Consider the following 23,154-nt stretch of genomic DNA (forward strand, 5'->3'; position numbering starts at 1 on the left):
TCAGAGCTTCCTCCATCACAGAGACAATGGCTAAATGAATTAACATCCTATAGTACACCTGAAAAAAACCTATTTAGTGTGAGGAGGAATCCAGAAAATATGAAGTATTTATTTCTACCATGCCAGGGATGCAGGAGGGTCACTGTATTTGATTATGTTTTGTTTGTTTGTTTTGTTTTGTTTGTTTGGTTATTAATGATTTTTTTTTTTTGCTATTTGTCTGTCTTCTCTCTTTTATTGTATTTCTAGATGAAAATGCCTTCAATAAAAATATCTTTAAAAAAAGGGGGGTGGATTATTAGAAAATATTTTTCAAAAATTGGGAAAATATCAAGAAAATTAAAGTTAAAATCATTCTAATTACATATTCTAAAATATATTAACAAAAACAATAAAAAAAAATGTTATAATCTGCATCTTTCGTTTTTTTAAGAAAATGTTTATCTTTTGGTGATTTTATTGCAACTGTTTTAAAAAATATAGATTTTGGGGGGGCTTTTTATGGCCTTTATTTGATAGGACAGCTCGAAACATGACAGGAAATGGGGATAAAAGAGAGTGGGGGGTTGACATGCAGCAAAGGGCCGCAGGATGGACTTGAACCTGCGGCCACATATTGTAATTTTCTTTTCCAATTACATTTGTGATAAACTGTATTTGTATGACTAAATACAAATACACTAAATACAATAAAAAGACATTGAGCAAAAAAAGACTTACAGAAGTATTTGAGAGTCTCTTCGATCTGCTCGGTGGTCAGGTCGAGCCTGGCGTCCGGTGCCACGAGGGGAGTGTGCAGCCAGTCATCGTGGTCGTAGCCGTAGACGGTGTCAGCCCGCAACCGGTACACCGGCAGCTGTTCCTCTAGAAGGCTGATGATCTCAAACTCTGGCAGGTCGGTGCTGTTGCACACATCTGAGCATCACAGAGAGGAAAGTCAGCACACTGGCTGCTGGGGCACTGAGGGCCGGTCTGATGGCCGTGTGATGAGTCACATGATGATTAATATTTTCTTGTTATAACTGTCCTTGTATTAACCCTTTGAAACTCAGATCCACTATCAGTTTACTAGTGCAGCATTCAGACGCTTTTCAAAGGCATTTAAGCCTCTGAAAAGTTGGCAAATTGGTTTGACTTTCTTCAAAAACATGGGAGAAAGGCAATCAGCAATTTAGCAAGAAAATTATAAAAGGAGAAAAATAGTCAGGGAGAGAAAATTATTAGAAAATTGTCAAAGAGGTAGCAGAAAACTACAGTTCATATTACTATAATTGCATATTCAAAGTTACAAAAAGAATATATATTCTATTTTATTTTGCACTTTTTTTCTCAAGTCATTTTCTTGTTTGTTTTATTTATTTATTTAACTTTTTCTTTGTTCTATTTTTGCTATTTTCCAGGTAATTTTCTTTGTACAATTTTTTGAGTCATTTGTTGGTAAGTTGTTTATTGCTTTTTTAATGTTTTTAAATGAAATCAAGCTCATTTTCTCAGGTTTTAAAGGGTTAGGAAAAGTTGCTTGTTCTAACACTAAAATATGTATTATATATATGTTTTAAAAACATGAAAATATTTTGTAAAAAAATGAAAATATCTTGTACAACTTGAAAATATGTTTTAAAAACATGAAAATATTTTGTACAAACATGAAAATATTTTGTACAAACATGAAAATATTTTGTACAAACATGAAAATATCTTGTAATAATGTGAAAAACATTTTGTTATGACAAATACGAATACAGACTGAAATACAGTTGACCCTAACGTGCGCGCACATACACACACATACCTGTGATGGTCTCGGCGTCCCTGCAGTCGGGCGGCGCCGGGTGCGTGTCAAGCTGGCTGCACTCGCCCTCGCTCACATAGTGCTCCTCTTGGGGTTGCTGCTGGTCAGACTTGGGGTCTGGGTCGGGGTCCAGGTCTGGGGCCAAGGGCAGGGAGGGGGCCGGGGAGGCCAGCTTGGCTCACCTCTCACTGGTGGAGGGAAACAGGGGCCATGGGCCTCTGGAGCTGGGGCTCCACTTGGTTAGCAGGTCCTCCTGAGGGACAGGACGCAGCAGGTCCAGCGAGCTGCAGAGGACACATGAGGAGGGGAGAGAGACATTTACAGAGTCATACTCTCTCTTTCCTTACAGAGTCTTTGCGTTCTCTGCTGAGTCTGCACTGTGCTGCCTGCCAGCAGGCTGCAGAGATCAGAGCGGCTCCACTGCAGACTCCACTCTTCTTCTGTCGGAAATGAGAGAGGGCACATGATGCTGAAGAGCTACTCTTGATAACAACATGACAAAGTGCACTACTTAACTGATCCTATACGGGAAATTATTTTGTCTTCCTCTCCCCTGATGTGAGTTTAGAACAGTGGCTCCTGGTCTGCGAGGGCCTCTGTGTGTAAGGGCCACTTCAGCAGGAAGAACGCAGATTATCGGCCTGGCCGATTATCGGAGGTGATCTTTGTATCAGCATTTTATTTTAATGATCATAGATAAAATTTATTAATGATAGTGTGTGATTACATGCAACCAACAGCAGGGAAGGAAGTATGCAATACATGCAAAGAAAGTGTCAGCATGGGAGGAACTTTTACTTTGTAAAACCTCAGTGAGCTATTTTTATTCTCTTTTTTATTCAAATTTTCACTGAACTTGCTGTATATGATGGTGAAAGATTCAGTTTTGGTTGAACATATCGCCCTAAAACTTACTAATCTATAGACAGTAGATGTCAGTCGGCACACCCCCGGTTTATAAAGCAGGCTGGAGTCTGACATGGAAGTTAAGCAATGTGTGTGTGGAGGTGTCAGCTACAAAAGGTATTTTAGCATCCTAAAAATATCTGACAACAACGACAAAAAAAAAAAAAATCAATATCAGTTTTGCTAAATTTTCCTGTTGGAAACCACTGTTTGACATGAGATTGAAACAATGAAAATGTTCTCAATACTGTAAAATGTACACTTAAACTGACATGATACACTGAAACCGATTAAACTAGAAACTGGTTTTTTTTTTCTTTTTTTTTTTTAGGTGGCCAAAACATATTTTGGTACTGACCCTCCACAGCAGCTCATGTTTAGCTTCCATGTCAGACTCCAGCCTGCTGATCTGAACTTGGGGAATGCCGACTGACATCTGCTGTAGGTAACACACTCAGGTACCTCATACAGCACCACTTCAAAACAACTGAACTATCCCTTTAAGTCAAAGGACAAACTATTGAATCATTATCCAACACTGAAACCCACACCCCCTGACCTCCCAGACACCCAGGGAGATCCTGGTCACAGCACCGGACCACTAATCAGACCAGAGGTTGATGCTGAGTCCCTGATCTGAGGTACACCCACCACTGCCCATTGCATAGTGACCTTGCATCACTCTGTCTTCACTCTGCAGAGCTCAGTTTCTCACTGCAGATGTGCAGCAGATCTGCAGCAACAGATCTGGATCATGAAATTCACCTGTGTGTCTCATCAAACGGCTCACGATGTTGGGTAGAATATAAATAGAGACGGAGAAGAGGTGTGTGTGTGTGTGTGTGTGCGCGCGCGCAGGCATAAGTGTTTTTGTGTCCTCTGCAGCCAGATGCATTAGGAGGTTGATGTCTCTGTACTTGGAAAAGATGAAAGACACCTGGTGATTTGCATCTGACATGTTTGTGTTAGTGACGAGCACACGCACGACACAGTGACAGACAGCACACGCTCTGCTCTCTGTGCAGCAGCACGCAGACCTTGGGACGTATGACCCATTGCGGCAGTTTGACTGCTGTTTTCTGGGCGAGTGTTCAAGTGGACATTTGTTTGTCTGGGCTGTTTCAGAATTACATAATCTGTGCAGGAAAGATGATTTCTGGTTCAAACATGCACATGTAGATTTTTGGATTAAAAGTCATGCATGCAAGTATCTCATAAATATTACTAATAGCAGCACTTAGATGAATTACAATTGTGTGGTAAAAACATGCCCCCCTCCCCCCACCAAATGATAATAATAAAATAGAATTAATAAAATTAAAATAAATAACAATAATTATTATTATTATTATTATTATTATCATTATTATTATTATTAATTATAGCTTGGATTTATATTGTGACTTCAAGAGAGGCTTAAGGCAAGGTAGATTTAAGACTTTTTGAGAATTTTTTTATTGCCACTCTGAATTAAGCATAAGACCAATTTTCTAATAACCAAAGTTGAAGGAGGACAATTTTATTTTGCTAAAATGCTTATTACAACATAAAACATGAACTTTTTTGTTCAGTGAAAGCTTCAGTGAAAGTATCTATCAGTGGGAAATATCTGGTGTTTCTGGCTGCTTTTCTTGGCAAATTTTTTCAGTTTTTTTTCTCTCTGCATGTGAGATTCCAGTGCTTGGATTTCTATCATGATGAGTTTAAGAGGAGGAATTCAGTAAATTACAAAAAAAACAGATGTTGCCAATTATTTTGAGATTTCACTATGCAACATCAGAAAAAAAAACTCCATAAAATCCCACTTCCCATGTCTGAGCATTTTTATGACTTTTGAAAGATACAATTAAGTCCATTTAATACCAATTAAAGCCTTATTTTTAGATTAATAAATTCAATGCCTTTTCAGACTTTTTAAGGAACCCTGGTTATAGATACTCATACACATACATCACTACACGCATTGACACTTTTTTTCTTACTACTTCCATTTTCTCATTACAATTGTCATTATTATTATTAATATTTGAAGTAGTATTAGCAGTCATAGTAGTAGTTGTAGTAGTAGCATTATTATTTAATTTTTCCCATTAATGTAAAATGAAGTATGGGTTATGTGAATGCATCGCAGAAAACATTAAAAGAGAGAAAAAACAACAGTGGGTAAGACTGATTATAATTGTATGAGTTGTTGGAACAGAAGTAAAAACTATAAAAATATAACAATATAAAAAAAGCCATCTACCCAAAATCTCAGTCCGCTGGTCTCTAAAAAATGAGCTCCTGGCAAGTAAAAGCCTTTTATTAAAAAATATTTGTATGTAAATAGCCCTTTAAGAACTCAGCAAATTGGCCTGATTTAATATCATAAGATGGCAATGAGCAACTTTGCAAGAAACAACCCAAAATAACTAGCAAGAAATTAGCAAAAGTTACAAGAAAATTTCCTGAAAATGAGGGAAAAAGTAAAAAACAAAAACCAATAAGGAAATGACCTTTAAGGGGTGTTAATATAATACGTAAATATATTTCTGTAAAATAATATATAATTATAATAAGTATGTTCGCAGCTCTCTTTACATGTTTTTTAAAAACAATTTTCCAATGTTTTTCTCTCACTCAGTTTTTTGTAACTTTTATTTATTATTGCTAATTTATTTTGATAATTTCTTGCCAAGATGCCTTTTCCCCATGTATTCGAAAGAAATCAAACACGTTTGCTCATGTTTCAAAAAGGATTTCAAAAGAGTAAAATTTTTCAGGTGTTTTGACAACTTAGAGAAGACCAACTGGGCCATCTTTGGGAATCTAACCTAAAATCAGGGTGGATGTTGTAGACTGTGAGTGAGAGGACATGTCTCAGCTCTCACAGAGGCCCAGCAGCTCACCGGATGACCTCCAGTCTAAACTCTGTGTGCTGTCCTGCAGAGAGAGCTGCTGCTGGCAGAGTCCCCGGTGGACAGGCCGGGGCTCAGTCATGCATGTGCCCTGACAAACCGCGCGCTGTGGACGCTGTCTGAGGGTGTGGCTTCACCTACATCAGCAGCCGCGTCATGGATGCGGATCTGGCTTTTCATAAATTGCGTCCTTACAAGCACCACAATATGAAGATGATCAGCTGACCTTCTGATGCATGACATCGCCATGAAAATCATTCATGTGTGAAAGCAGTGCAGAGGCGTACTCACAGTGCGCGCGCTGATCCGGAGCGTCCCTCTCTCTGTCAGGAACCCAAAGAGGCTGCGGTGCAGATGAGTAATCCTCCACAGAGGGAGTCGGCAGGTAGTGATGATGATTGTCCGTAGGATGAGCAGGTGTGTGTGTGTGTGTGTGTGAGTATGTGCAGGCCGGGCGGCTCGTCTCACGGTGATGTGTCAGTGGTCTGCAGCTGGGCGCGGCGTTCACCCCCCTTTGCAGGATCAAGGTCAGCTTAGGCTGCTTTCCAAAGTCGCTCTTGACCCGGTCCACTCTTCCCTCTCTTCAGCCATCCCCCTCTCCCTCTGTCTCTGTCTCTGGTCTCACTGTCTCCGGAGCCTCCCTCACCACCGCGAAGCCGCACTGCACGAGGACAACAGCACTTCTGGTCACCGCCTTCAAAATAAAATCATCACCATTCGAAAACCCATAAGACAACAAGGGGAACATTTAGCTTGAGGGAAAATACAAGAAAATACATTTATGGAGGATTGTTACTGTGTTAAAATAAAATAAATAAAATAAAATAACAAAAAACTTGTATTGAGGATTACCACTGTGTTAAAATACATAAAATAAAATATAATGTGATCAAATAAAATAAAATTTTGGCCTAAAATTCCAAACTGAAAATATTTTTATGGAGGATTGTCACTGTGTCAATGTAAAAAAAAAAATAATTAATTAAACTAGAAGTTGTAGTCTAAATTTCCAATCTGAAACGACTTATATTAAGGATTTTGATTGTGTTACAATAAAATATAATAAATATTACAGCCTGAACTTCCGATGTGAAAATACTTTTACGGAGGATCATCACTGTGTTGTTAGGAAACCAAAAACTATGGAAAAGATGTTTCAATGTTGAACTAATTACTAACAACATCTAATATTTTTAATTTAACAATTCATAATTAATCTGAAACACTAAAAAGAAACACTGTCTGAAGGGTGAAGAAAGCTTTTTTTTTAATCACAGGGCAGGATCCACTTGGGCTAAGACCTTAATGTCCACAAATTCTGGAAACATCCATCTTTTCATCTTTTTCAAAGAGCTGCAACCCATACCCACTTTTCTTAATCTAATCCCATCCCATAGAGCCCTTTCATGAGCAGAGAACTGCTGCTAGAATAATGAAAAAATTGGTAAATAAAAAAAATGTTTTGTTTTTTTTTAAAATAATATGATATTATCAGTGATTTGTGTAAATAGTGGAAAAGAAGAGTTAGTGGTTACTGATATCCAGGCCACCATGCCTGACTATTAAAAGACCTCAGGGTAAAGCTGGCAGTTATTCTGAATAATAACAGCAATTACTTTATGTATATAGCAAAATTCATGCATAAAATGCAACACAAAGTGCTAAGCATGAAAGAATTTTGACAGAAAAAAGATGATAAAATGGATAATAAAAAAACCTAAAATTGCATTGAAACTGCAGGCTAGGACAAGATCAATCAAACATAAGTTAAAAACACATTTCAGGAGGAAGTCATGGTAAAACAATATGTCTCAAGATCTCATTTGAGGGTTTCAACTGATTTAGCGTTCCTGACACCTTCAGGCAGACTATTTTAATTTTTTTTTTTTATTTTGGAAATTTGTAATAGATTTTATGCACTTTTAATTTTAAAACAACACGCTGATTCCAGCTGCTTCCTGGTGAACTCTGTCTGACTTAACAGTTTTTCTCCCCGCTGTTTATCCAGACACCCAAACCAGGATGGAGACTCAGTGATGTCACGAAAACCCAGAACAGGAAGTGGACAGGCTACAGACATGTCCCATAGGACACTTACATCAAGTCATCCCATAATAAAATGCATGTGTTTGGCCTATGCAATTTTTACTCAGCTTGATTTGCATGTTGTGAACTTTATTATACATTAACATAGAGATATAATTCCCCAGCTGGGTGAGGTACATTATTCTGCATAAAGATATCACTCCACCCGTGTAGCCTATTGTACAAAAATAAGCTTTTTTAAAATTTAACACTATCAGAACAAATTCCCATGAGTCTGTAGTCATTGCCTCCCACTTGACCAGCTTGACTGAAGAGAGAGGAGCTATTGTTCCCCAGAGAATCAGCAGAGGAACATGGCTGAGTCAGCCATTCCTCATCCTCACTGCTCTGAACCTGATAGTGTTGCAACTGGCTGCATTCTTTTTATTTCAATGTTTAATTAAGCCCTCTCTCTTTAAGATAAAATACAACAGGAGTGTATTTGTGGTATAATCTGACTGTGTGCTTCTGCACAGAGTTTACAGTAATCTTCTTTTCTTCTGTTTGCTGTCACCAGTGGTTTTACCGATGCTCCTCCATGCTGCTCAGTACACAACATTAGAGCGAGTGATATCAGGTGAATATAGCAACAAGTCTCGCTTAAGACGACGAACCTTTTAGTAATGCAGTGTTGTCAGTGTTTTTCGTGCATGGCCTGTGTACATCAATTTCAAGTTAGCTCACAACCTCTGGATGTGTCCTTATTTATAGAATTTTTGGTGTCTATTGTTTTAGTGTTATTGAAATGTTATGAAGGTTATTAACTCTTGACCTGCTTACAGCTCTGCTTGAACATTTCACAACTTTGTAAAATGTGGATCATAATGCCTGCACAGTCTTGGTGTATGGCATGCTAATTGCCAAGAGGTATATCTTGAGAAAATCTGACTTATCTCCCCAGTTTGAAACCTGGTTATGGGAACTGATGGCTGTTCTACATGTAGAGAGGTGGAGACATTAGTCATCTGGTAATCTCCAGAAATTGCCCAGCTCCTGGAACCTGGTCCTACAGTACATGAGAGACCAACAGACCTGCCCTTCAGCTGTCACTCATCCTTGTACCTCACTCAAGACAGCAGTGAAGACGAGTGAAAAGTACTGATTCGGTTCCCTAATGTCATGTTTTTGTTTTGTTTTTTAGGGAGGGGGTGTGATGGGTTCATTTTAGCATTAATACCATAGCTGTTATTCTTTTATGTACTGTCTTTTCTTTTAAAATACAGTCCTTGTCTTCTTGATTTAAATATGACTTATCCTGTTGTTTTCCTTTTATAAAAAAAAACTGCTATAAAGTGTTTTAAAAATCCCCCCAACCCTTTTTTCCCTTCCCATTCTAAAAAAAAAAAAAAAAAAATCAATAAAGCCTAGTCAGTGTATTCCATCGTTCCACATTAATGGCGTATGCACTCAGCAGTCACATACTGTGGTTACTAAAACATAAGGAGAATTTTTATAGTAATTATTATTATACTAAGCGAAAATCTAAATTCAACACTGGTTTTGCTCCCATTTTTACAAGTTCAAGATATAAGACTTTTTTCATGCACCCAATAGATGTATTTCTCTCAAAATTTGATTGCAAATTTGTTATAAATTATAATAATTTGATTTTATAATAATAATTAAAATAATTGTTAGCTCATCTGTATGCTCGTTGTCCTCACCGGCATCTTGACCTGCAGTTAGTCACTGTAGCTGACCTTTGTGGTTGGGAGGCTGGTTGGGTGTACTGCCAAATTCACGGAATCAACATTGAAGATGTATTATGGTGGTGAAATGAACATTCAGTTCTCAGACAACAGCTCTGGTGAACATTCCTGCAGTCAGAGGGCACACTCTTTCCATTTATTTTATAAGGAAAACACATTAATCAACATTTCTGTAAATGTGCCAGTGTTAGCCATCTGGCAAATTTCCAACTGTAGTTCTTTGGCAAGATGTTTTGAAACCTGTAAAATGATCAAATTCACATTTTGGCAGCAGGACACCATAAAGACAGCAGAGCTACACAAACAGGAACGTCTTAGACAGAACACAAGCCATGCCAAGCAACAAGAAACAGTAGAACAACAGAATCAAACAATCCTACAGAAAGGACATATAGCAGCTTAGCACAAACAGCCATGCAACATAAAGCAACAATGTATAGCTTTTTAGCACAAACAGCCATGCACGCAGCATAAAGCAACAACATATAGCTTTTTAGTAAAAAAGCCATGCATGGAACATGAAGCAACAACATGTAGCTTTCTACAACAAATAGCCATGCACGTAGCATGAAGCAACAACATATAGCTTTTTAGCACAAACAGCCATGCATGCAACATAAATCAACAATATATACACCTTTTTAGCACAAATAGACATGCACCCAGTCTAAAACAACAACATGTAGCCTTTTAGCACAATTCCATGCATGCAGTCTAAAGCAACATGTAGCTTTTTAGCACAAATAGCCATGCGCGCAACTTGAAGCGACAACATATAGCTTTCTTAAACAAACAGCCATGTACCTAGCATGAAGCAGCAACACACAGCTAAGCATAACATGCAGACATGCAGATCAGCAACAGCAACAAGAAACAGAAATAGATAGAGGTAGAGATAAAATACAAGAGTCATAACATAGACCCTAAATAAAATGTTATAAGATGCAGTTACAGGCTGACAATATGTTTGTATGCACTAAAACACAGACAGGCCATGCAACACAAAGTTAGGCAAGTTGTCAAGAAAATAGATATTTCATACATACCTATGCAAAGCTGGCCGCCTGGCAATGGGGAGAAGACATAGGGCAAGTTTGCAGCAGGTTAGCGAATATAACAACATTATCTGTGGCATTGTGTTGTGAAAAAATGCACGTTTTACAGTGGCTTTTTATTGTCTCCATCCCAAAGCACACCTGTGCAGTAATGATGCTGTTTAATCAGCATCTTGATATGCTTGTCCATGCTCACTAACGTGGATTTTATCAAAATTAACTAGAAATATATTTATTGAGTGCATTAAAAATCTTGTAAAAAATGGGAGCCAGAATAAATGTGTTCACATTTTGTTGAGTGTATATTAGCTTGCATGCTTGCTTACATGCTATCATCAAGTACATTTATTAATTCTTGTCTTTGTCTTCTATTGTATCATTTTGTCATATGCTACTGTAATCTTGTCTTTTACGACAGCTATTGTACATCTGTCCGTCCTGGAAGAGGATCCTCAGTCGCTCTTCCTGATGTTTCTACCCTTCTATTTTTTTCCTCCAGTTGGTTTATTTTTTTAAGGACAGAGGGATGTCGTATGCTGTAAAACCCTCTGAGGCAAATTGTGATTTGTGATAATAGGCTTTATAAATGAAAATGAACTGAAATTGCTGCATTTTCCTGTTTTGTGGATTTTAAAGGTCCCCTGCACACAGTTACTCAGCTGACTCCAACTGTAAATTCTAGCCACATTTAAGGTATTACCATTATATAGTGTAGTCAGTTCAAGTCAGTTTGTTTTTGTTATAACCCCCAAAAAACTAAAACAAAAGCATGTTTCATGTAAAATATATTACACCCTATATTAGAAAAGAAGCTTAAAGAGGAACACCATGTAAATATAATTATTTCGATGGTATGTTATTTCTATGGTTGAGGAAAGTTGAATATAGCTCAATATTTGTGAACACGAGCTGCTCTCTCTCAAAACCAAGAACCAGAGAGGGAAGTCTCAAACTTGTGATGTCATCATGTATAAAGTCTGGAGCTGCTCCACAGACAAAAAGTACAATGAATGAAAAGTAAGGAATGCTGGTCATTAAAAAAAAAAAGCAAGCAGACTGACTTTTAAAAATTATGAAGTTAATTTCTTCATAACATACACCAACTTAAAAATGAAGCATACACTTGAAGAAAAACTAGCTCTCTTTTTTAACAACTTAAGGATTTAAAAACAATATTCAGTTTTCCCTTCCCTTTTATTCCTTCATTCATCTGTCTGTCTGTCCCTCCTCCCTTCCTTCCCTATTTTGAAGTAAGTAACTGAAATGTTTAGGGGAAATGGAGTGGAGTAAAATTCGTCATTTTATTTAGGAAATGGAGTGGAGTAAAAGTAAAAAAAAGCCAGAATTATATATCTGTATATATATATATATATATATATATATATATATATATATATATATATATATATATCAACAAAATGTACAGACACTACCAAAAATACTTAAGTACTGTAACAAAGTATTATTACCTTTTGCATTACACCATTGCTTGTCAGTGACAATCTTTTTTTTTTTTATCTTTGCACCTCTTTTTTTTATCTTTCTTCTTTTGCTATTTTTAATGGTGATTTCTATTTTTTTTTAAATAAAGTAATTATTTGATCTTTTATATACAATATATATATATATTTACTCTGCACTATTATCAAATGTGTCCCTTATTATGTTTTATATTTTATCTGTATCCTTTATTGGGTCAGGCCATCACGCCTGGCTATTAAAAGACCTCAGGGTAAAGCTGACAGTTATTTTTTATTGTGTTATATTATGTTTTATATTTTATTGCTCTGTAAAGCACTTTGAATAGCCCTGTTGTATAGAATGTTCTGTACAAATAAAGCTCTGACCTTACCGGACAGACTGTGAAGCTTCACTGATAACTGTAGTGCAATGTCCCAGCAGCAGATGGCAGCACAGATCCTCTGAGCAGGTTGTATCTCGGGGTTGATCTGATGCACATCAAAACAGATAAACAATGGGCTGTTGTTGAGAATTGTTACTCGACAAGATGAATGGCAGTGCGTGCAATTGATGATAACATGATTTTCATGAGGAAAAGGCGATGTGATTCATTTTTCCGCCTGTAGGATGACAGCGCGGCAGCGGTGCGTTGGGATATTGCGCTGGAGCGTCTTTTATTGGACTTCCCAGCCCTGAATTGTACAGTCAGTAACGATACATTACTCCAGAAACGCGCACATATCTGCATCTAAACAGCAGTTTTTCACTTTCTTATATCTTAACTAATTCAAAAAAGACAATTCTCTATTTGATTTTTCATGCATTGAGCTGATAGTTGTTTTTTTCTGGGGGAATTTGTTGGAGATAATGGAGCACTGAGGAGAACCTGTGTGGACCCTGGTCTGGAGAGAATAGATGCGCCGCTTGCAGCGCGCTGCTGAGGACCAGTCATGGTGGTGGACTACAGCTGGACTGACCACAGTGGCACATGGTAACTGATGTGTCTTCCCCTCTGAACAGCACCACAGCCCTCCACCGCCCCTCTCATTTATGTGTTTTGTGTTTAAAGTCAGCCAGCCTCCTTTTTTTTAGAATAACGCAAATCTCCAAATTGACCTTCTTTTTCCAAAATGGATTTCGATCAGATCCTTTCTGCCATCGGAGGATTCGGCAAATATCAGAAAATCTTGTACGTATGGATCTGTCTGCCCCAGATCTTCCTCGCCTTCCACATGATGGTGAGCATCTTCACTGGATCCTCGCCGCGCCATTACTGCCGGGACAGCTCTAGCTCAGTGGCCGGGAATCACTCCTTCTTCCCGGGTACGATCAGCCTGAACTTCAGCATCTCTCATTCCTCCTGCTCCTTCTTCGATGTCCCGCTGCAGGGAAACCGGACCGAGCGCGTACTGTGTGCCCATGGATGGGTGTACAGCAAAGAGACTTTCCAGAGTACAACGGTCACTGAGGTACTGAGGGGTGCTGGTGTGCACGTGATCTGTTTAATCAGAAATTACAAGTGTGAAACTACAATTATTCCCATGCTAATGTGCGCACCTGCATGGAAACAGGTAGAATCAGTTATTTCACTGCACTGTAAAATCTAACGAGTTGATCTTACTTAAAATAATCCTGGAAATATATTGCCTTGAAAAAGTGAAGTAAATATAACTATTAATCTTAATTTATGTTTACTTTGTATCTAATTGTTAATTGAACTTAAAAGTTAGCTGTATTTACAAGGTACAAGGTAGACTTGAGTGAGCCTCAATCAGATCTCATCCAGTTTATTCTCCTACAAGTGGACATTAGCCAGAAGAAGGCTTTGGAGAGGAACAGCTTTCGGTCCAAGTCGAGTCGGCCTCACCCTGATGCTGACCCTGATTTTGTGAAGTTGTTGCAACTTAAAAGTGACAAGTTTGATAAAATGAATCTTAAACCGTCTTCTCAATGCCTTGTTTTTGACTCTGCCAGTGGGACCTGGTGTGTGACAGAGCTGGACTCAACAGTCTCGGATCATCTATCTACATGCTTGGCCTGTTGGTGGGATCTGTGCTGTTTGGAGCCATGGCTGACAGGTAGGCTCAGCTGCTCTCTCTGAACCTGGAGGTCTGTGGTCTCTGACCGCAGACTGTCTACAAAGACGGACAATGCACCCCCACTTAACTCCACCATGCTTAAGTGAAGCTAAAATATTCTGGATACAGCTGCTGAAATCTTGCACTGGTGAAGTCATTCAGAGCCGGAGTGGGGAAGTTCCAAAACTGATATAGATTTTTTTAGGTGGCTCAAATGTGTTTTGTTGCTGACATCTCTGCAGCAGCATATTGCTTAGCTTGAGTGTCAGATTGCAGCGTGCTTCTCCAAACTGTGGGCGAGCTGATTGACATCTACTGCATGTGATATTTTGTCTCTGGATAAGTACCATATACAACCCAAACTCAGAAAATCGGAACTATCCCTTAAAAGTGTTGGCAGAATGTAGCAGTTTCCACACACTAACCCTGCCGTGTATATATCTTAGTTTCACCCTGTTACAGTACACTCATTCATGCACGTACAGACTCATGTCCCCTCCTCTCCCTGTGCAAGGTACGGCCGGCGACTCGTCCTGCTGTTGTCCATCGCACTGCAGACTGTGTTCGGAGTGGCAGTGGCTTTTGCTCCTAACTTCCCCATCTATGTGATTCTGCGCTTCATAGTTGGCACCACCATATCCGGAGTCATCATCAACGCCTTCGTCCTCGGTACTAACCACACGCAGATACTCATCAGAGCCTTTCCACTCTGTCCTTAAAGATCCACACCACCTCCTCAGTTTAGCCTTCTCCTCTCTCCTGTCCTCTCCTTTCCTCTCCTCACCTCCTCTTGTTTACTTACCTCTCCTCCTGTTTCCTCTCCTCTCCATCTCTCCACTCCTCTCACCTCCTCTTCCCTTGTGTCCTATCCTCTCCTCCTGTTTATTCTCTTCTCCCCTTGTTTCCTCTCCTCTCCCCCACTTACGTTTACTTTCCTCTCCTCTCACCTCGTCTCCTCCTGTTTCCTCTCCTCTCACTTCCTCTCCTTCTGTTTCCTCTCCTCTCACCTCCTCTTCCCTCTTTTTCCCCTCTCTTCTCCCCTTGTTTCCTCCTCTCTCCTCCTGTTTCCTCCTCTGCTTTTCCCTTGTGTACTCTCCTCTCCTCTCCTCTCCTCTCCTCCCAAGGCACTGAGTGGACATGCACCAAGAGGCGCATGTTAGCCGGTATCTTCACAGACTATGCATTTGGTTTGGGCTACATGCTACTAGCAGGCGTAGCCTACTTGATCCGTGACTGGAGGAAGTTGCAGCTAGCTATCTCTGCCCCGGGTTTCCTGCTCATCTTCTACATCTGGTGAGAAATCCAACATCTGAACATAAGATCCACTGCATATTCATATATCTTTCTGTCACAAGAGTACATGATGTCCTCTTTGTGGTTCTCATGGTGGTCCTCCACTGCCCTAATCTCTGGCCCTGCCTCTCGCCTCCTCCCCCTGTCTGCCCTCTTTATCTCCTGCCAGGGTGCTCCCTCAGTCTGCCAGGTGGTTGTTGGCTAATGACAGGAGGGAGGAAGCCATTGCATTACTCCGCAAGGCAGCACTTGTTAATGGCCGGGTCTTACCTCCTGCTGTACAAGTGTGTTTCTTTACATTTGACTCACACTACACTTTCATGCTAACTACGCCATTGTGATGTATTTTTTTCCTGCTCCATGCAGTACAAAATGTTGACGACTAAACGTTTTACTAAAAGATAAAGATGATGTCAAGTCAATTTTATTTATAGAGCCCATTATCACAAAACATGGTTTGCCTCAGAGGGCTTTACAGTGTATGACATCCCTCTGCCCTTAGACCCTCACATCACCCAAGGAAAAACTCCCGAAAAAGAACCCTTGTAACTGGGGGGGGGGGGCTCAGGGAGAGCGGCAGAGGATGATGAGGGATCCCCAAACGTGCAATAGATGTCATAAATAACAAATGAAATACAATTGTGGCAAAAAGGAAAGAGAAAGAGAGAGGGGGAGAGGGGGGGGACAGAGGCACAGCAATAGTGGATGTCATATTACAATAACAATAGGTGTGAAATGCACTCTATGATGATATTGTGGGTGTTGATAAGAGCCTCATTCATATATTGATAGGGAGGTGTCCAAAGGCATTATCACGGCATCGGCACAACCAGGACCAAGACCACGATCAGGGCGAGCTGGGGGTACAGTATCAGTGCAGCCACAGCACGAGCACAACCAAAGGCAGAGTCACAGCACCAGCACAGATATCACCACGATCAGGCACAGCCAGGGTTGCGGCCAGGATCCAGGAAAGCTAGGAAACAAGGGAGCAGGAATGCTCCGGAGAGGCAACGTGTTTAGCATAGTGCAGTTCAACAGACCCAAGGTGGTGAGCAGTAAAAAGGATAAGCACTCAATGAGGATCCTAGAGTCACTGATCAGCAATTACAACCTAAATATGAATGCCAGAGAGCAGTAATAGAAAAGAAAGACAGAGAGAGGAAGCAGAGCCAGAGTGGCAGGTCTGAATGGACTCAAAACCACCCCCGCCGGATTGGGCCGAAAGCTCTGCCACCTCTCCCTCCTCCCCGTCACTCGTACAGGGATTTCAACTGAGCACAAGAAACTTGTGCTCCAGGAATATACACACTAACAAAACTAGGGTCACTAAACTGCTATTATGGCTTAAATAGAAAGGTCAGAGAGCAGTGTTAGTCCCCACTGCTCTCTGACCCCTATAGAAAGTCCCCCGGCAGGTTAAACCTATGTCAGCCTAACTATGGGCTGGTCCGGGCAACCTGAGCCAGCCCTAATTATAAACTTTATCAAAGAGGAAGGTCTTAAGTCTACCCTTAAAAGTGGAAACGGTGCCTGCCTCCTTAACCGAAACTGGAAGATGGTTCCATAGGAGAGGAGCATGGTAGCTGAAGGCTCTGGTTCCTATCCTACATTTGGAAACTTTGGGAACCACAAGTAATCCTTTTCAGAGCGCAGTGATCTTGAGGGTTGGTAAGGAACTATGAGCTGTGGCAGATTGGATGGAGCCTAACCACTCAGAGTTTTGTAAGTAAGGAGGAGGATTTTAAATTCAATTCTGGATTTTACAGGAAGCCAGTGCAACGAAGCTAAAACAGGAGAACGTTGGAGAGACCTAAGTGATTTGTTGGGGCAACCAAATAATAGGGAATTACAGTAATCCAGCCTAGAGGTGACAAATGCATGTACTAATTTTTTAGCATCTGTCTGGGATAGGATATATCTAATTTTTGCGATGTTATGCAAGTGAAAGAAAGCAGTCCTTGAAGTTTGTTTTATATGGGAGGCAAAAGATAAATCTTGAGCAGACCTTAGTATGCGCGGAGGATTGATCATTGATGTGAACAAATTGGGAACGATCTGATAAGTAAGATTTAAACCAGGTTAGTGCTGTTCCTTTCAGGCCAATTAACTGTTCCAGTCTGTGCAGCAAGATTTGATGGTCAATGGTGTCAAATGCGGCACTGAAATCAAAAAGGATTAAAACAGAGACCAGACCTGAATCAGAAGCAATCAATAAGTCGTTATTAATTTTTACTAGTGCCGTCTCTGTACTATGATGAAGTCTAAAGCATGACTGAAAGTCCTCGAATAAACTATTATATAACTAATATAACTAATAACTATCTTGGAGAAAATCACAGAGTTGATGGGCAACTATTTTCTCAAGGATTTTAGAAATAAAAGGGAGATTAGATATTGGTCTATAGTTAGCTAAAATCTCAGGATCGAGAGTGGGCTTCTTTAAAAGAGGTTTAATGACAGCTACTTTAAAGGACTGTGGTACATAGCCCATTAATAAAGACGCATTGATTATATCTAATAAAGAGTTGTCTAATAATGGTAAAGCTTCTTTAAGTAGCCTAGTTGGGATGGGGTCTAGCAGGCATGTTGATGGCTTAGTTGCAGAAATCAAAGTATAGAGTCGGCAAAGGTCAGTGGGGGAAAAACGGTCCAAATAAATTCCAGGTCTTGCTGCCATATCCAAGCTACCTGAGTCTGGGGTCAGGTCAGTTAAGGGCAAGAGGTGATGGATTCTATCTCGAATAGTTATAATTTTATCATTAAAGAAAATCATAAAGTCATCACTGCTTAGGGCCGAAGGAATACAAGGCTCTATGGAGCTGTGACTCTGAGTCAGCCTGGCTACAGTGTTGAAAAGAAACCTGGGATTGTTTTTATTTTCCTCATTTAATGATGAGTAATAGTTCGCTCTGGCATGGCGGAGGGCCTTCTTATACATTTTAAGACTATCCAACCAGACTAAACGGGACTCTCCGAGGTTGGTTGAATGCCAATTTCTTTCAAATTTTCGCGTTGTAACTATATTGTTATTACAAACCCTAAAAAGACCAGAACATATATCCCCAATTCCAAAAAAGTTGTGATGTTGTATAAAATGTAAATAAAAACTGAATACAACGATTTGTAAATCTGTTGGTGTCCATGGCATCATGGGTGACTTCATATCTGTGAATGAATGCTGAGAGGTATATATGGTCTTTGATGAAACGTATGCTTCCATCCAGACGACTTTTTTTTTAGGGTGTGGCTTCGTAGTAAGAAAGTGCAGCTACTAGACCTGACTCCCAATCAACATGTATGGAGCATTATGAAATGCAAATACACCAAAGAACACTCCAGACTGCTGAGTAACTGAAGTTGTATACCAAGCATAACAGTCAATTTCATACAGAATAGTCAAAAATTTCACTTGACAGCATCACCATTTAGTGTCCTCAGTTCCCAAATACTTACTTAGTGTCCTGGTTAGCAGTGACGCCTCACAGCAAGAGGCTCCCTGGTTCAAATCAAGGTTGGGGCAAAGTTCAGACCTTGGGGTGCCCTTCTGTGCAGAGTTTGCATATTCTCCCCATGTTCCACAGTTCAAAGACATGCATGTCAGGATAAGTGGTGACTCTTAATTGCCGCAGGTGTGCATGTTAGTGTGACTGGTTGTCTGTCTATATGTGCCCTGCAATAGTCTGGCGACCTGTCCAGGGTGTACCCCACCTCTCGCCCAATAACAGCTGGGATAGGCTCCAACCCCCTATTGCTTTGTCTGTATTAAACTGAAAATAGGTCTAAAAGGATTTACAAATCATTGCATTCTTTTTTTATTTGCATTTCAGACAGTCCTTTTTTGGAAGTGGGGTTGTACAAGGTGTAAGTCCATGTCTCAATACTTTCCATCTTCCCTGAGTCCATGAAATTCTTACTATTAACTGTGCCTGTTAGATGAGAGGATTGGTGCCCCTCTGTCTGGCCAACTGGCATCTTTTCATTGGATTTGATAAAAATAATGTTGAACATTACCGGCCTTGTCTTTTAAAGGTTTTGCTTTACGTGTGTCCAGGTGAAGAAGTGTCGGATTTTGGCTGAAGAGAAGCGAAGTTATTCAGCAGTGGATCTCGTACGAACGCCTCAGATGAGGAAGAGGGCTATCATCTTATTCTACATCTGGTAAATTGAGTTAGTGTGTGTGTATGTGTGTGTGTGTGCATGCAATTTGGATGTATATCTTTTTTATTTTCATTAAATACAAATCCAATTCCATATTCCATTGTCTTCTATCTGTCCTTCTACGCACCGCAGGTTTGTCAATGTGCTGGTGTATTACGGCCTCTCTCTGGGTGTGTCTAGGTTAGGGACTAACCTTTACTTGACCCAGTTTGTGTTCGGGGTGGTTGAGATCCCGGCTCGGTCTCTTGTCTTGCTTGTCCTGCCCTTCAGTCGCCGACTCTCCCAGAGCGGATTTCTGGCTGTTGGAGGGCTGGCCTGTCTGCTCATGCTGGCTGTCCCTGCAGGTAGGACAGACACTGTGTGTTGTTTTCTGACAGGAACCTTTAATAACTCATGTCCCTGCTCTCTGTCCATAGATCATCCCAGTGTTCTGACTGCTCTTGCCATGGTAGGGAAGTTTGGGATAACAGCGTCCTTTGCTGTAATCTATGTGTACACTGCTGAGATATTCCCCACTGTGCTTCGGTAAGACATATTTGTCTGTACAGTTTTAATAACTTTTCTCATACACACATAATCCCAAAGTGATTTTTGTGCCTCCGCACTGGTAACAGCCATAGCCAGAGGCCAGAGGCATATGTTTTAGGGTTGTCTGTCTATCTCATTCTCGAAAATGCCACATCTCAGGAACACCTTGAAGAAATTTCTTCAGATTTGGCACAAACATCCACTCAACAATGAACTGATAAGATTTGGTGCTTTAAGGTCAAGCTAACTGTGACCTCTTCTATCTTATTCTCTATATTATAGACTAGATTTGGTGGTCAAAGGTCAAGGTCACTAGGACCTCCTCTGTCACATTCTTGTGAATGCAATGCCTCAAAAAGTACTTGAGGGAATTTTGACAAATTTGGCAGAAACATCCACTTTGAATAAACTGATTCGAACTTAGTGGTAGACAGTCAAAAGTTAAGGTCACTACGACAAAGGGATGCCATATGCTGTAAAGCCTTCTAAGGCAAACCATGTTTTGTAATAATGGGCTTTATAAATAAAATTGACCTGACTTGACTTGACCTCACAAAACATGCTTTTGGCCATAACTCAAGAATTGAGCAAATTATGACACAATTTCACTAATAGGATAAGATGATGACATGATGATATCATATATTCGAGAAGTCAAAAGCCAACTTAACTGTGACATCATAATGTTCTGTAAAAACAGAATTTTGGCCATTACTCAACATCATAAGCCATGAACAAAAGGTAGGTCAGATAGGTCAAAGATTGGTCAGATACTGAATTGGTGAAACGTCTCTAGAAGTGAAGAAAATACACTGGCACAACTTTTTTCTCATCTTGTGTACCCCCAGGCAAACAGGAATAGGTGTATCCTGTATGTTTGCAAGGATGGGCGGTGTGTTAGCTCCCATTATAAACATGCTTCACAACCAAAGCCCCTCTACCCCTCTGCTCATCTTCGGTACCTCCCCCCTGCTTGGTGCTGTCCTGGCCCTGGCACTGCCCGAAACGGCCGACAGACCTCTGCCTGACACGGTGGAGGACACAGAGAGCTGGGACATGAGGTACTATTGTGTGAATATTGGTCACTATGCAGTTAATGTGTCCTTGCTGTTAACCCTGAACAGGATCTCACTGCCCTGTTTGCTCATATGTGAAGACCCAAACCTCTGCAAACAGCTCAGTGTGTTCTTTGTGTTTTGTCTTGTGCAGGTCGCCTACCGGCAAGGAGAGCCCCGAGATGTCTGAGGATGTGAGTCAATCAGCCAGCAGCACAGAGGAGCAGGAACTACAATGTCTGGCAAACCAAGCCTAAGTGTGTGTATGAGGCTGCACACATTCACATATTATACAGCCTCAACTTTGTTACCTGCAGATACAGGCCTTAACATAACATCCTCTATGCATTATGTCCCTTAGGATCTGATTAAGAGCACTATGCAAACACAAACTAACATGCAAGTGTACAAACACGCGCGCACACACACACACACACACACACACACACACACAAAGCAGTCATTAAGATGTGCTGACTGTTTCGTCAGATGCAGGGAACAGTCGTCCTTTACAATCTTGTGCATTTCTCAAACGTTTATATCTTTATGGGGTCGACAGATTATCAGCCTGGCTGATTATTGGGGCTGATATTTGGCATTTTGCAATTTATCTGCATTGGCAGTTTTATTTTAATGATCACTCATACAATTAATTAATCAAAAAGTTTAAAGAAAGTGTCAATATGGGAGGAACTTTTACTTTGTAAAACCACAAGCTATTTTTAATAAATCATTTTAATTTAAAATTTCACTTGACTTAAAGGGTAGCATTTTGATTAAACATTTGCTAAAGTTCAAAAAGGATAGTTATAAGCACTTCGCGAAGGTGCAAGGCTTTCAAAAAACAACTTTCATGAGGAAAAAGGTGTTACCTTTTTTCCCTTGAAACATTTGCTAAAGGCATTTAAACAAAGTTTTGTGTTGGAGGTTGATATATTCAAAACTTTAAATTTTGAGAAAAAGATTTTCATTTTTATTGGTCTCATTAAATTCTGATAATAGGTATCGGCCCTTAAAAACCAATACTGGGGGCACCTGGTGGCTCAGTGGACACACACACACACACACACACACACACACACACACTCAAACTGTCCTGTCCATTAAAGGCAATAAGTCGATAAATAATCTTAAAAAAAAAAACAAAAAAACTCCCAGTTAACCCAGGCTGGTGCATAATAGACCCCATGTCTGTGAAAAATAAATCGATGTGAGGTGTCGATGCTGACGGCCAGCTTGAGGGCCTGTGCGTTTCCTGATGTCACATTGGTGTGGCTCTGGATCTGTGCAGTGAGCTGGGAGACGTTCACATGAGGCACAACATTTAACACTGAACCCTGTAGTGGAGCAGGACTGGAGACCATTCTGGTTTCATCTGTCAAATGCATCTTCTCATGTGTGAAAGAAGGGACGGCAACTGATCTGGTAATATTCACAGGGGCAAATTGTACTGGTAGGAACATTTCTTAGGTGGCGTTAATCAGGGTTCAGACACACTTTTACCTATAAATATCCAAAAATGGGGAGGCATGTCAAATATTTTTTAAGCACTGAGGAAGGACTTCAATGTTCAATATTTTAGCTTTAGGGGAGGGGCATACAATTTTAATTGGATGGAATTTGTTTTTATTTACTGCTATTCCTGCAAATCTGGAAGGCATGTGTTCTTTAGAATATTTGGCAATTTTTATTGAAAGAATTTTGACTTTTTTTTCTTCTTTTTTTTAAAGAAAGCCTGACTTCCAAACCCACAGCAAAGGCATGTTTTCATTAAAAATGACCAGAAATAAGAATTTCAAATTTCGGATTCTCATTGAACACCTCATGCTTTATTATATAGGTTTTCCATGGCTTTTCAAAATTTTGAGAGTAAATTTAGTTCTTCAAAACTTCCTCAGGCCTGTAAATTACTATTTGCAGATTCCACAACTTTTCCATTTTCTTCTAATCATACAAACTTTAAATAGTACATATATAAATCTACGGTCATCAACTCAGAAATCAAATTTCTGACTCTGTGCTTATGTGAAAGATTAAAAGACAAGGAGATATTCGCAGACTGCTGCTTCCTCTCTAATGCAGGACATGTAGTCCTGTTGAGCCGATACTGTTAAAACTTCATATTTTTCAGGAC

The 23,154-nt window shown here is 40.0% G+C and overlaps 2 protein-coding genes across 2 annotated transcripts in view; one reads left to right on the plus strand and one right to left on the minus strand.

The window, feature by feature from the left end:
- Positions 1 to 1,968, minus strand: part of LOC121957967 (trafficking kinesin-binding protein 1-like) — a 31,855-nt gene extending 29,887 nt beyond the window's left edge. The window contains exons 1-2 of the mRNA XM_042506802.1: positions 1,793 to 1,968; positions 721 to 915 (exon numbers count right to left, since the gene is read on the minus strand). The gene's annotated coding sequence lies outside the window, so the exon portion shown is untranslated. The remainder of the gene's footprint in view (positions 1 to 720; positions 916 to 1,792) is intronic.
- An 11,015-nt stretch (positions 1,969 to 12,983) lies between these two features.
- si:dkey-166k12.1 (solute carrier family 22 member 13) lies at positions 12,984 to 21,445 on the plus strand. The gene is made up of 10 exons (XM_042507149.1): positions 12,984 to 13,374; positions 13,880 to 13,983; positions 14,498 to 14,652; positions 15,108 to 15,276; positions 15,446 to 15,560; positions 19,331 to 19,437; positions 19,570 to 19,781; positions 19,854 to 19,962; positions 20,814 to 21,026; positions 21,175 to 21,445. Exons 1-10 carry the CDS (start codon positions 13,036 to 13,038, stop codon positions 21,275 to 21,277), a joined length of 1,626 nt encoding a protein of 541 aa, XP_042363083.1. The 5' UTR covers positions 12,984 to 13,035; the 3' UTR covers positions 21,278 to 21,445.
- The last annotated feature ends 1,709 nt before the right edge of the window (positions 21,446 to 23,154 follow it).

Source organism: Plectropomus leopardus, chromosome 18 (assembly GCF_008729295.1).
Source record: "Plectropomus leopardus isolate mb chromosome 18, YSFRI_Pleo_2.0, whole genome shotgun sequence".
Lineage (NCBI taxonomy): Eukaryota > Metazoa > Chordata > Actinopteri > Perciformes > Serranidae > Plectropomus > Plectropomus leopardus.